Here is a 15,638-nt window from a genome sequence, read left to right as displayed (position 1 = left end):
GTGTGAGTCATCATGGAGGTATGTGACAAGGTTATGTGATGTGCTGGCGCTAACATGACACAACACTCCATAAAGTGCAGCTCCTGAAGTGCAAAAGAGAGGCGGTCTTAGACATCCAGGTAAAACATCCATCCATCCATGGGCGTCGCCACCATTGAATGTGAAGGGGGCGTGTCCCCTTCACATTTCATAATTCTTCGTTTGGACCCCCCACACACCTCATCTCATCTCATTATCTCATTCATCTCATCTCATTATCTCTAGCCGCTTTATCCTTCTACAGGGTCGCAGGCAAGCTGGAGCCTATCCCAGCTGACTATGGGCGAAAGGCAGGGTACACCCTGGACAAGTCACCAGGTCATCACAGGGCTGACACATAGACACAGACAACCATTCACACTCACATTCACACCTACGCTCAATTTAGAGTCACCAGTTAACCTAACCTGCATGTCTTTGGACTGTGGGGGAAACCGGAGCACCCGGAGGAAACCCACGTGGACACGGGGAGAACATGCAAACTCTGCACAGAAAGGCCCTCGCCGGCCACGGGGCTCGAACCCGGACCTTCTTGCTGTGAGGCGACAGCGCTAACCACTACACCACCGTGCCGCCCCCCCCCCACACATTTAACATAAAATATTAGTTCACCCAGCGCCATTTCTATTGCTTCATGAAAGAATCCATTCCACTTGATCGATAAGAGAATACACAGACCACTGAAAATCCACTCCGGGTTTTCCGGGCGTTACCTACAACAACTCAGTGCAAGCAGAGAAATTTTGGTGCAAGGTTCAGGCTGCTCGAAAGTGGAGGAGGTAACGTCAGCCCCATTGCCACCTCACAATGTCTAGCTTTTGCAAAAACCTTATTTTTTTGTTATATGCCTTCAAAATTAACCCTAGGCCACGTTAAATTAATGTTCAACTAGACAATGAAATAAGCTTAGCCTGATGGGGTATTCTTGGTTGATGATGAATTGTTTGCAGTATTTGCTCCTCCCCAGACACAATGGATATAAGGACATTCTTTACAAAGAAGCGGAAAGTCAGTCAAAATTTCCCCACAGGACAGGGTTTTTTTTTTTTTGTCCCAATGGAAATGTTAGTGCAGTTAGCTGGCTAGCCAATGTTAGGAGATGTATCAGCTAGCTTAACGTTAGCTATCATTTAATTCAAACCCAGTAGGCCTGCCTTACTGTAATGCCAAGAATGAGGTCAAGTCTGCTCTGATGATATTTATTGATTCCCTGTTGTGATTTGAAGAACTTGTTTTGTCTGGTCTTTGCCAGTTTTCTGGAAAGTAAGATGGGAAATCAGTGTATGGGGAAGGAATAGCAGAAAGGAAAGCAATGGAGATAGATGGATGTTATTCCAGGTGGATTGTGAAGGAAAGGGGGATAAAAGTTATGAAGTGGTAGAAATTGTGGTGGCACCAATGTAAGAAGGAGTTCTATCTATAAATCTATTTGTTATACTAATCTGTAAATGTTACTGTAGTATCACCATTGCATGTAGGTTGACAAAACGGCACTTGTTCATTGTGTGAAGTTCTCTTTTATGTGTCGTTGCTTGACACAATGTAATTTTGTGTTATGAAGACTGCATGATGCCATGCCATTTTTGTTATGAGTATCACTAAATCAGAAAACAGTAAAATGCACCACTAAAGTCACTGTTGGTGGTGAACAAAATTGCACCTGTTCATTGTGTGAAGTTATTTTTTATGTGTCACCGTTGCTTAACACAGTGCGATTTTGTGTTATGAAGTTTGCATGATGCCATGTCATGCCTGTTCATTGTGTGAAATTACAACCCTGATTCCAAAAAAGTTGGGACAAAGTACAAATTGTAAATAAAAACGGAATGCAATGATGTGGAAGTTTCAAAATTCCGTATTTTATTCAGAATAGAACATAGATGACATATCAAATGTTTAAACTGAGAAAATGTATCATTTAAAGAGAAAAATTAGGTGATTTTAAATTTCATGACAACACCTCATCTAAAAAAAAGTTGGGACAAGGCCATGTTTCCCACTGTGAGACATCCCCTTTTCTCTTTACAACAGTCTGTAAACGTCTGGGGACTGAGGAGACAAGTTGCTCAAGTTTAGGGAGAGGAATGTTAACCCATTCTTGTCTAATGTAGGATTCTAGTTGCTCAACCGTCTTAGGTCTTTTTTGTCGTATCTTCCGTTTTATGATGCGCCAAATGTTTTCTATGGGTGAAAGATCTGGACTGCAGGCTGGCCAGTTCAGTACCCGGACCCTTCTTCTACGCAGCCATGATGCTGTAATTGATGCAGTATGTGGTTTGGCATTGTCATGTTGGAAAATGCAAGGTCTTCCCTGAAAGAGACGTCGTCTGGATGGGAGCATATGTTGCTCTAGAACCTGGATATACCTTTCAGCATTGATGGTGTCTTTCCAGATGTGTAAGCTGCCCATGCCACACGCACTAATGCAACCCCATACCATCAGAGATGCAGGCTTCTGAACTGAGCGCTGATAACAACTCGGGTCGTCCTTCTCCTCTTTAGTCCGAATGACACGGCGTCCCTGATTTCCATAAAGAACTTCACATTTTGATTCGTCTGACCACAGAACAGTTTTCCACTTTGCCACAGTCCATTTTAAATGAGCCTTGGCCCAGAGAAGACGTCTGCACTTCTGGATCGTGTTTAGATACGGCTTCTTCTTTGAACTATAGAGTTTTAGCTGGCAACGGCGGATGGCACGGTGAATTGTGTTCACAGATAATGTTCTCTGGAAATATTCCTGAGCCCATTTTGTGATCTCCAATACAGAAGCATGCCTGTATGTGATGCAGTGCCGTCTAAGGGCCCGAAGATCACAGGCACCCAGTATGGTTTTCCGGCCTTGACCCTTACACACAGAGATTCTTCCAGATTCTCTGAATCTTTTGATGATATTATGCACTGTAGATGATGATATGTTCAAACTCTTTGCAATTTTACACTGTCGAACTCCTTTCTGATATTGCTCCACTATTTGTCGGCGCAGAATTAGGGAGATTGGTGATCCTCTTCCCATCTTTACTTCTGAGAGCCGCTGCCACTCCAAGATGCTCTTTTTATACCCAGTCATGTTAATGACCTATTGCCAATTGACCTAATGAGTTGCAATTTGGTCCTCCAGCTGTTCCTTTTTTGTACCTTTAACTTTTCCAGCCTCTTATTGCCCCTGTCCCAACTTTTTTGAGATGTGTTGCTGTCATGAAATTTCAAATGAGTCAATATTTGGCATGAAATTTCAAAATGCCTCACTTTCGACATTTGATATGTTGTCTATGTTCTATTGTGAATACAATATCAGTTTTTGAGATTTGTAAATTATTGAATTCCGTTTTTATTTACAATTTGTACTTTCTCCCAACTTTTTTGGAATCGGGGTTGTATGAATATTCTTATTTTTAAACATACAGTTGAGTGTCACTATTGCTTGGCACAGTGGCATGTTGTGTTACATCTGAAACTAAATAAAAAAGGAAACACAAAATAAAAAGTAAAATGCACCCATAAAGTCATTGTTGGTGATAAACTGTTTCACATTCATCTCATTATCTTAGGCAGAGCAGTGGGTTTAAAAACAGGCTGATGAATATATGGACTAGTTGAATGAGGACTTATTGTTGAGTCTCTAAAATAGTCATTGAATTAAGTGACTTTTGTAGGTAAAATTAGGTGTTTAACAACCTGTTAAAAATACACCAGAATGCAGGAAATGGCATCTAATTAATTAAAAATGTTCTGGGGGAGGACCCCCAGACCCCCTGCCAGTGTCCCCCCCCCCCCCCCCCCCACATTAAAAATGCTTCTGACACCCCTGCATCCATCTGAGCAAGTAGGTGGAGCAACATTCACAGCATCATGAAGAGGGGGAGTGATGTCCATAGTGGAGCCAGTGGATGGAGCAATGACATTCAGAAGGGGTTGGGGGGCTTGGTGTCCTCCATGAAGCCAGAGGGGACAGTGACTTCCTTCGCAAAGCCAGAGGTGGAGAGTCGTCCTCAGTGGACCAAGGAGGCAGAGTGACATCCTCAGCATCACTTCACAGATCTGGGCTCTATAGGAGAGTGACCAAAAGGAAGCCACTTCTGAGAAAAGCTAACATAAAGGCATGTGACACAATCTGAGGGCTTTTGGAAAGAAGATTGTTACTTATTTGCTCTAAAAGCAAAGCGCAGACCAAATACAGCCCAATGCCCAGGGAACACCATTCCTACCATCAAGCATGGTAGTGGTAGCATCATGCTCAGGGGTTGCCTTTCAGCGGGAGAAACTCGAAATCTTTTCGCCATCAAGAAAATCATGGATGGAGCCAAATACAAACGCATTCTTGAGAACCTGTTGTAGTTCTCACAGCCAGAAATCTGTGTCTATAGTAAAAATTTACATCCCAACAGAACAATGAGCCAAACCACAGGGCAAAAACTACAAAGGGGAAATAAATAAATAAATAAATAAATAAATAAATAAGCATTTTCTAAAGTGTTTTGGAATGGAAAAAAAAAATCCGGCTTAATCCAGTTGAGAATCTGTGGCCTGAACATACAGTGGCACTTGAAAGTTTGTGAACCCTTTAAAATTGTCTGTATTTCTGCATAAATATGACTTAAAACATCATCAGATTTTCACACAAGTCCTAAAAGTAGATAAAGAGAACCCAGTTAAACAAATGAGACAAAAATATTATACTTGGTCATTTATTTATTGAGGAAAATGATCCAATATTACATATCTGTGAGTGGCAAAAGTATATGAACCTCTAGGATTAACAGTTAATTTGAAGGTGAAATTAGAGTCAGGTGTTTTCAATCAGTGGGATGACAATCAGGTGTGAGTGGGCACCCTGTTTTATTTAAAGAACAGGGATCTATCAAAGTCTGATCTTCACAACACATGTTTGTGGAAGCATATCATGTCACAAACAAAGGAGATTTCTGAGGACCTCAGAAAAAGCATTATTGATGCTCATCAGGCTGGAAAAGGTTACAAAACCATCTCTAAGGAGTTTGGACTCCACCAATCCACAGTCGGACAGATTGTGTACAAATGGAGGAAATTCAAGACCATTGTTACCCTCTCCAGGAGTGGTCGACCAACAAAGATCACTCCAAGAGCAAGGCATGTAATAGTCAGCGAGGTCACAAAGGACCCCAGGGTAACTTCTAAGCAACTGAAGGCCTCTCTCACATTGGCTAATGTTAATGTTCATGAGTCCACCATCAGGAGAACACTGAACAACAATGGTGTGCATGGCAGGGTTGCAAGGAGAAAGCCACTGCTCTCCAAAAAGAGCATTGCTGCTCGTCTGCAGTTTGCTAAAGATCACGTGGACAAGCCAAAAGGCTATTGGGAAAAATGTTTTGTGGATGGATGGGACCAAAATAGACCTTTTTGGTTTAAATGAGAAGCGTTATGTTTGGAGAAAGGAAAACACTGCATTCCAGCATAAAAACCTTATCCCATCTGTGAAACATGGTGGTGGTAGTATCATGGTTTGGGCCTGTTTTGCTGCATCTGGGCCAGGATGGCTTGCCATCATTGATGGAACAATGAATTCTGAATTATACCAGTGAATTCTAAAGGAAAATGTCAGGACATCTGTCCATGAACTGAATCTCAAGAGAAGGTGGGTCATGCAACAAGACAACAACCCTAAGCACACAAGTCGTTCTACCAAAGAATAGTTAAAGAAGAATAAAGTTAATGTTTTGGAATGGCCAAGTCAAAGTCCTGACCTTAATTCAATCGAAATTTTGTGGAAGGACCTGAAGCGAGCAGTTCATGTGAGGAAACCCACCAACATCCCAGAGTTGAAGCTGTTCTGTACGGAGGAACGGGCTAAAATTCCTCCAAGCCGGTGTGCAGGACTGATCAACAGTTACCGCAAACGTTTAGTTGTAGTTATTGCTGCACAAGGGGGTCACACCAGATACTGAAAGCAAAGATTCACATACTTTTGCCACTCACAGATACAATGTAATATTGGATCATTTTCCTCAATAAATAAATGACCAAGTATAATATTTTTTGTCTCTTTTGTTTAACTGGGTTCTCTTTATCTACTTTTAGGATTTGAGTGAAAATCTGATGATGTTTTAGGTCATATTTATGCAGAAATATAGAAAATTCTAAAGGGTTCACAAACTTTCAAGCACCACTGTAGCTGTCCACCAGTGTTCTCCATTGAATTTGGGAGAGTTGCAGGACGTTTGTGTTGAAGAATGGAAGAAAATGTCAAAATCAATCCATGCGAAGCTCATAGACATACATCTGAGACAACTCAGAGCTGTAATTACTGCAAAACTTCTCAATTAAGCAGTACATTTGAAAATAATTCTGAGAATATCTAAAGAACTTTTTTACTTTTATTACTATAGAGAGAAACTTATAAATATTGATGCTGCAACACAGCAAAAAGAGAAATAATCACTTGGGGGTGAATACTTTTTGTTCTACATTTTATTTATGCCAACCAAAAAACCCTCACAAGTCGGACTTTGGACTGAAGCACTGGATGCTTACACGGCTACAGAGCGACACACCTTCGTTCACTGTTTTTTCATTCATTTGGACATTTATAAACACAGTCCCTTTTTGAGTTCACTAAAAGAATTATCAAAGAATTATAGAATTATCGAGTCAAACAAGTGTCCCAGTCCAACTCTTCTAAAAAGCACAACATGTAATGGCATATTTTCTCATTTGTTGGTTTTTCCATGACTAACTCTGACACTATTCACACTCCATTACAATTTTGCGCAACTTCCATGGCTATTTTTTTTTTAAACTGAAATCTTACACACTTGCTCTTGAGTGGACAGGCACTGTAGTTATCATCAGGGTATTGCTTCACTCTGATGACTCCCTCGGTTAGTGACTGAAGGGCGGCGCCCGTCTATAAATTCCCCACCACCACACAGTCCCACAGACTCCACTTCTCCAGCACTGCTGTCCTCATCTGTTCCTCACACTCCTGCTTGGTAAGGCTGTGCTCCCAGTGTGCTTTATCAACGGGTTTGGATATTTGGATTACATCTAGATGGGGGACAAATAGGCTATTTAGTTCCTGAGTATTGTTTCTGCTATTATCTGTATTTAATCTGGAGGTGGAACTTGGCTCTAGTCTGTTCTCATCTACAGCAGGGTTGAATAACACATTGTTGAATTTACTCACTTGTGATTTGTTAGAGCTGAATTCAATACTGTTGTATTTGAGATGTTTTGTCGTGGTTATAAAAACTCAGCAGTTTTTTTTTCCATTTATCTAGTTGTGCTCTTTTTTCCTCTCACTTACTTTTCTTCCCTTTATATATATATATATCTTATAAACCTCTCTCCAAATCTCTTTCCATCGTTTTATCTCTCCATATCGCCCACTTTGTCTTTTCTTCAGTTTTAGGCTCTGAAACAGGTCTTAAGAGTTCCACGTCATATAAAATTATCAAGGAATAACACATCTTAGGCATTTTTTCTTTTCAAAAATGATCCAGAAATGTATTTTATATAAACCTTCTGGCATCTCCATCTTCTCTCCCACAACTTTCCACTTGCTTATTTTCCAGCGGTTGTACACACTGTTTTTCCACTCTGCCAGTCACCGGATAGAGAATGGCTCTTTCTTTCTTTCCTTCAATGTTTTTGCAGTATGTGTATTTGTGCATGTCTGAGTGTGAGAAGGTTGGATTGCATGTTTCATCTCATTGCTATTACCAGCTGAATGAGGTTTCCTTCAGTAATTCAGGCTGAGCAGTGGCTAGATAACTACAGAGTATCTGCGTGTTATGGTAGTTCAAACTAAGTTTCAGATTCTCTCGCTCTGTCTTTCACACACAGACGCAGAAGCATCACAGCCATGCCATCTGACCTCGAAAAGGCTATGGAGTCTCTGATTTTGGTGTTCCACCGCTACGCATCCAGAGAGGGGAACACCAACACTCTGAGCCGGCGTGAGCTCAGGGAGCTGATGGAGAACGAGCTCTCCAGCTTCCTCAGGGTAATGAGCATCTGTCACCCTCAAGGTTCTTGTGAAAGGCTTGAGGTTTCTGTCTATGCCATATGAAGTCTATCTTTAGAATTATGACTGTGTTGGGTTTAGATTTTGTTCCTGTAAGATCCCATGTGAGACTCCTACAGCTCTGTTTATTCCTTAAATTAATGCTTCTTTAGCTAAGTTTCTTGTACAGACTTTCTGTAAAAACACGTTGGCAAGTCTTCATAGAGAGTCTTCAGTTATCTGGTTGGGGTTTGGATGCTTGGTTCTTCTCAGGTGTTCACCCTGCACTCTGCCTCCTTTCCTACAGTCTCAAAAAGACCCTAGTACAGTGGACAAGATCATGAGGGACCTGGACACAAATCGAGATGGAGAAGTGAGCTTTGAGGAGTTTGTGTCTTTAGTGGTTGGTCTGTCCATCGCCTGCGAACAGTGCTATCAGTTACACTTGAAGAAGATAGGAGGCCGGAAATGAAAAGATGAGCAACAAGGAGTGTTTACATTTTTGTGCTGTAATAATGATGTTGTCCTTTAGTTGTAGATGGTGCCTTTGCCTTTAAAACTGGAAAAGAATATTGTATGTATGTATGTATGTATGTATGTGTGTATGTATGTGTGTGTTAATAAAAGAAAGAAAAACAAAATTGAGGACGTGAGGAGGTTGGATGTTACACTGACAAACATGTTGGCTGTTATCTCTCAATGCACATGCTTGGAGGTAAAAGTCCAGTGGGGAAGTGGGCATGGCATGACTTGGTATTTATGATGTTCTACTCTTTGCCCTGCATACGTCCCTTTATAGCTCCCAACAACATTTCAGTGTTTTAAAGGTTTAAACACATGTATTCAAGTTTCTAAGATGCCTTGATCTGCAAATTTTTATATGTTCTTGGCATCTGATCCAGAAAAGTCAGGTGATTAACCAATGACTTATTTACGACTTATTGTAAATAACAAATTATTGTCTAAGAGTAGGGAAAGGAAAATTGCCCAGCAAATGTGATGAACAACATTAAAGCTACTTGAAAGTCTTTTGTAAATTGGACCTTCTTGTTCTCACTTGTCCGATGTACCGGAATTAAACATTATCCTCACACCCCTGTGCAAGCTCTAAAGGACTCTCAAGGTCACAAAGTTTAGGTCAGTGCTTGAGACGCCATGGTGCCTAAATTATTACAAGCAACTGGAAAACCACTGATTAGTCACTGTTTATTTTGAGGGTAAGTGTTAACAACTGTGAACATGTGATTATTTTTTCAATATATGTCTTGCTTTTTCCATAATTTTGTTTTGAGATTTTTTTTCTTTCCTGACTGCTCAGCACATTGTGGCCAGGCACTGTTATTGGTTTCCATGTAAACATGAGGTTGCTCAGTGACCAGTCATTGTTTCAGGGTGGAGGCCAGAAGGAACTTCATAGTTTCCCACTGGGTAATTCTGTGCCAAATCACCAGAAGGCTCCTGACTTACCATCTCAGATTTGCTTCATAATTTATGTTGATGCCCTTGTAGCTAATAATTACTGTGCAAAATTTTAGGCCAATATCTCCACTAGTTTCGGAGATATTAAGCCTTCAAAAAGGGGGCATGGCCCCATATTTAGCATAAAAACAAGTCTTACAATCAAACATCCATAGTTTGATGGTTAATAACTTTTGAAATGTTCACAGTAAATGGTTCAAATTTGCACACATGATTATTTGATATAATAAGGCTCTGTATACAGAAGGAGAGCTTTGTATGTGACCTATTTGCAGATTTATGGCATGCCAAATATGGCTTCCTGGAATGCGCATTTGTCCATGGTAGCACTTTTGGCTCTCTATATCTCCAGATTTAATGAAACCAGATGTCTGATTCTTTTTAATATTTGAGACATGTTATAGTACTATCAGGAAAACATGTTATATCTGTGACAAAAATGATACTTGTCTCATATATAGGCCCCTAAAAATGGAAAAAAGCTTGTTGCGTCTATTTTGAATGCTCGTCTCTCGTCTCGTCTCGTCTCGTCTCGTCTTCATCCGCTTTATCCAGGGCCGGGTTGCAGAGGCAGCAGTCTGAGCATGGAAGCCCAAACTTCCCTTTCCCCAGACACCTCGGCCAGCTCCTCAGGAAGAACACCGAGGCGTTCCCAGGCCAGCCGAGAGACATAGTCCCTCCAGTGTGTCCTGGGTCTTCCACGGGGCCTCCTCCCGGGGGGACATGCCTGGAACACCTCCCCAGGGAGGCGTCCAGGAGGCATCTGAAAGAGATGCCCGAGCCACCTCAGCTGATTCTTCTCGATGTGGAGGAGCAGCGGCTCTACTCCGAGCTCCTCCCGAGTGATTGTGCTCCTCACTCTATCTCTAAGGGAGCGCCCAGCCACCCTGCGAAGGAAACTCATTTTGGCTGCTTGTATCCGTGATCTTGTTCTTTCGGTCATTACCCAAAGCTCATGACCATAGGTGAGAGTCGGAACATAGGCTGACCGGTAAATTGAGAGCTTCGCCTTTTGGCTCAGCTCCTTCTTCACCACAATGGACTGGTAAAGCGACCGCATCACTGCAGAGGCTGCACCGATCCGCCTATCGATCTCACGCTCTATCCTTCCCTCACTCGTGAACAAGATCCCGAGATACTTAAACTCCTCCACTTGAGGCAGGACTTCTCCACCAAACTGGAGAGGGCAAGCCACCCTTTTCTGGTCGAGAACCATGGCCTCGGACTTGGAGGTGCTGATTCTCATCCCAGCCGCTTCACACTCAACTGCAAACCGCCCTAGTGCATGCTGAAGGTCCTGGTTTGAAGAAGCCAACAGGACAACATCATCCACAAAAAGCAGAGATGAAATCCTGTGGTTCACAAACAGGATTCCTTCCGGCCCCTGGCTGCGCCTAGAAATTCTGTCCATAAAAATTATGACCAGAACCAGTGACAAAGGGCAGCCCTGCCGGAGTCCAACATGCACTGGGAACAGGTCTGACTTACTGCCGGCAATGCGAACCAGACTCCTGCTCCGTTCGTACAGGGACCGGACAGCCCTTAGCAAAGAGCCCCAAACTCCATACTCCCAAAGCAACCCCCACAGAATACCCCGAGGGACACGGTCAAATGCCTTCTCCAGATCCACAAAGCACATGTGGACTGGTTGGGCAAACTCCCATGAACCCTTGAGCACCCTATGAAGGGTATAGAGCTGGTCCAGTGTTCCACGACCAGGACGAAAACCGTCTATTTTGAATGCTTATAGCAAAAATCTGACAAGGTCTACCAGAAAACAAATTAGATCAGTGAAAAGAGCAAGGTCTAATTGATATATTTACCAAATATGAAGTTGGTGCTGTGAAGAAAACTATTTCATTCACGCTGTTGAATATAGAAGGTTTTAAGACATGTGAAAATGCCATTCACGAGGTTACATCACATGCTACATCATTGTATTTTGCCTTCTAAAAGGCAAAATACATTGTAATTGCATAGTTTCTTATTATTCTTTTTGTTCTTCCACTCTGTTTTTGGCATAAAACTCCTCCTAGGATTTTAATCCTAGTTAATGATCCATTATAGATTTCTGTTGGGGAGAGGTCAGCTGACTGAGGATGTGCAGCTGACTTTAATTAGGTCAATATTAATGAGGTCAAGGACACGATGACATGAAATCACTTTGCGTGACCTATTTTTACTTTGAGTGATAAATTTCAGTGTACACTTTCACTAACCATATGATAGGGTAGCTCAGGCTGGGGAATGAGAAAAGCCTAATGTACTAATTACTCAGATAAATATTAATAGGCGAATTTTTGTCTTGAAGATAGACAGGTCATATGGAGTTAGCATACTCATCATTTATATAGTGGTATACATGTATGTTCGTGGTTTATTGACTGATCAGCATTGACCTCATTTGAAGCTCCCTAATAAAGTGACATGTTTAATTTTTTAATTAATTTATTAACAAACAAAAATTTCAGAAAAAAATTATTTTGGAATGAATGGTTGACACTTAATGTACCAGAGTAACAACTTGCTTAAATTGAATGTTTAACTTAATCAATCAATACACATACATTTATATCAAAATTAAACATATTTTTATAGATTCTAAATATGTTAAATTAATTGCATGTTTATCAAAAATAGATCTGTAATTTAATGATTAAAACATAGCATAAACCCTAGCTATGGTAAGTTAAAGAAAAGTTTATACTCTCTGTCATCACATGTTGACCTACAAAAGTCACACAGCTTACAGGCAGTTACTTCACAACACATGCTGACATCACGACATCTCTTTGTGTGGGCAGAAAAAAAACATAAAAAAAACCCCATCCATTTCATTTGAATTGAAAAGGGGGAAGTACCAAGCATGGAAAAGTTCTTCAGAAGAGACTTTCAAAGTCTTCAGCAATACCAGGAACAAGGGACAATCACTCATTCGTTCCTATCTCAGAGAGCCAGTTGCAGCTCAGCAGAGTGTCTGGTGGACCAAGCTTCATTGTGGACATGAGTGGCATTCATCCCCAGGTTGTAGATGATGCTGTGAAAGAAGGTTACACCCTGTCAGACACTGGGATGTAGTGGTGCGTAAACGCACATAAACGCCGTTTACCCACCTCCAGATTTTAGGAAATAGCGTTTATGAACCTCTAAATATAGTTTACGCACGTCCAAGCATAGTTTACCCACCTCTAAATACAGTTTACGCACGTATGTCTCTTGTTTTATACAGATATTAAAACAGCTTTTCCGTTATTTTTCAATTGCCTACACCTAGTAGATCCTGCACAAGTTCTTGTGGGTTTTATCAACACTGCGTAGCCTACGCGTAGTAATTGTCTGTCTACCGCTCGCCCTCTTGCGGGAGCCAGCAGACTGCGACATTCATTAGTCACTGATTACGTGTGTGAAGAAATGGTGAAGAAATGGATATTAGGCGATTTCTGAAGCGTCGGAGCATCACCCTTCCAGCTGATACCAGCAAAACGTCTCGACACAGTGAGTCCAAAAAGAATCCTGAACTTCACGTTTTTAGGATAAACTCCCCATCGTTTTGGTTTGTGAACCATGCCACTAACTAACGTTAGGTTGTTAACTTGTGCCATCAAATTAGCCTACCTTTCTGGCAGACAAATGACGTTGTTAGTGCAGTCTAAAGTTTTTGGTAATTATTATATCAACATAAATTCAGTATTTGTAGCGCATTGTAAGACAAATAGTTGTCATTTCATGTTAATCTCGAAGTCATGATGACAGCATGCTAGCTTCATGTCACGGACATAATATAGAGAACTTAGCCTAAAGTAACGTTAGGCAAGTCACTCCTCCCCGCCCTTCTCGGTGTGTGGGTGTGCGTGTTTATTTTTTAAAGAAGGCTATAGCATTCAGATTGGGCAGAAATACTTGTCCACATGATTGGTGTACTTAGCCGTTTTAATTTAATTTTACAGATAGTGGTGGAGAGACAGACAGTGTTGCGGGGCCAGGAGAAACAGCAGGAGGAGAGACAGAAGGAGGAGAGAGTGAGAGGAGGAAAATAGGGCAAAGAGAGGATGAAACAGGATCAACTACAAGAGGAGAAAAGGGAGGAAAAGAGAGAAGGCAAATGGATGGAGAATCAGATAGGCCTTTAAGAGAAACTTTGATAGAGGGAACTGAGGGAGAAACAGAGAGAGGAGAAAATGAGGGAAGAAAAACAGATAGACGGAACAGAAGGAAGAGAAAATGAGGGAGGAGAATCAGACAGAGAAGATGCAGAGACAGACGAAATGGAGGCAGAGGAAACTGAGACAGTATCAGAAAGCATCAGATGCCATCCACACATCTGGACTGAAAGTATGTGTAATTTGCCATTCTTACACACAGTCTTTATTTTTCTCTCTTTATTGATTATTTAGATTTCATAAACACCACTCTACTTGGTGTCTCACACACACACACACACACACACATGCTTGGACTCACTCACACATGCACACAAGTAAACACACATGCACATTCACACTCACACACACACACAAACACTTTCATACACACACATACAAAAGTTAACATTCTTCTAGTGCAAGGTCTACTGCTGTGATATATCTGTCAGCTTATGGATTTCATATGGCCTACTGTTGGTATGTGTAATTTGCCATTCTTTCACACTGACATTATTTTTCTCTTTATTAAGATTTAATAAACCTCAAACATACTTATTGTGTATCTTGTTTTATGAATGATATAGAGTAGAGACCTCAGGGAACCCTTGTCACACACACACACACACACACACACACACACACATACATACATGCACTCACACACACAAGTACATGCACATTCACAAACTGTCATATACACACACACACACACACACACACACACACACACACACACACACTCCTATGTGTCAGAAAAGTTGTTTCATACAATACGCATCATAGCATCCTTGCGTCATGCTTGCGTCGACTATGAATTGGCCCTTACAACGTCGTGGTCCCCCGATCCCAAAATTTATAGTTTACCCACCTCTTTTTTTACCACTACACCCCTGGTCAGACATGATCCCAGGTAAATATGTTGCATGTTTGTATGACCAGCAATGGTGGATTAGTAATATCTGTGCAATATCGGAGGAGGAACAGGATGTGCAAGTACAATTTATGCACCCTCATGGTCCTGCAAAGTCTTACAGTTGGCCCAGAAGAGAAGATATCTGTTGGGTTCCACTGATACACATCATAAAGATCATAGATGCACCAATCACATCAACTGGTAGACAATGTGTAGTTCCGTCTGGTGTGGTGAAAGAAATTGACCAGTTATTCAAACGCTTCAAATAGACATGCTAAGTCTACATAAATAGAATTAAATTTGTGCAATTGACTTTTGTAAATCTCATCTCATCTCATTATCTCTAGCCGCTTTATCCTGTTCTACAGGGTCGCAGGTGAGCTGGATCCTATCCCAGCTGACTACGGGCGAAAGGCGGGGTACACCCTGGACAAGTCGCCAGGTCATCACAGGGCTGACACATAGACACAGACAACCATTCACACTCACATTCACACCTACGGTCAATTTAGAGTCACCAGTTAACCTAACCTGCATGTCTTTGGGGGAAACCGGAGCACCCGGAAGAAACCCACGTGGACACGGGGAGAACATGCAAACTCCACACAGAAAGACCCTCGCCGGCCACGGGGCTCGAACCCAGACCTTCTTGCTGTGAGGCGGCAGCGCTAACCACTACACCACCGTGCCGCCAGATTTGTAAATCATTGATCATATTTACAAATATACTACATATATGTAAAGTCAAGAGAATTTAAATTAACAATGATGTAGCATAGGCGGCACGGTGGTGTAGTGGTTAGCGCTGTCGCCTCACAGCAAGAAGGTCCTGGGTTCGAACCCCGGGTCCGGCGAGGGCCTTTCTGTGTGGAGTTTGCATGTTCTCCCCGTGTCCGCGTGGGTTTCCTCCGGGTGCTCCGGTTTCCCCCACAGTCCAAAGACATGCAGGTTAGGTTAACTGGTGACTCTAAATTGACCGTAGGTGTGAATGTGAGTGTGAATGGTTGTCTGTGTCTATGTGTCAGCCCTGTGATGACCTGGCGACTTGTCCAGGGTGAACCCCGCCTTTCGCCCGTAGTCA

General features: G+C 41.9%; 1 protein-coding gene across 1 annotated transcript; it reads left to right on the top strand.

The window, feature by feature from the left end:
- Window positions 1-6,934: 6,934 nt before the first annotated feature.
- s100a10a (S100 calcium binding protein A10a) lies at window positions 6,935-8,664 on the top strand. Its single transcript, XM_060904101.1, has 3 exons — window positions 6,935-7,010; window positions 7,864-8,023; window positions 8,331-8,664. The coding sequence occupies exons 2-3, from the start codon at window positions 7,883-7,885 to the stop codon at window positions 8,493-8,495; spliced, it is 306 nt and encodes a 101-aa protein (XP_060760084.1). The 5' UTR covers window positions 6,935-7,010; window positions 7,864-7,882; the 3' UTR covers window positions 8,496-8,664.
- The last annotated feature ends 6,974 nt before the right edge of the window (window positions 8,665-15,638 follow it).

The sequence above is a fragment of the Neoarius graeffei genome, chromosome 22 (assembly GCF_027579695.1).
Source record: "Neoarius graeffei isolate fNeoGra1 chromosome 22, fNeoGra1.pri, whole genome shotgun sequence".
Lineage (NCBI taxonomy): Eukaryota > Metazoa > Chordata > Actinopteri > Siluriformes > Ariidae > Neoarius > Neoarius graeffei.
This window is presented reverse-complemented; position numbering and strand designations above follow the sequence as displayed.

What these genes read in the sequence shown, in the direction of transcription:
- s100a10a (XM_060904101.1), top strand. Translation starts at nt 7,883, where the DNA reads ATGCCATCTGACCTCGAAAAGGCTATGGAGTCTCTGATTTTGGTGTTC. An exon ending in AGCTCTCCAGCTTCCTCAGG is followed by an intron (nt 8,024 to 8,330) that starts GTAATGAGCATC and finishes CCTTTCCTACAG; the next exon opens with TCTCAAAAAGACCCTAGTAC.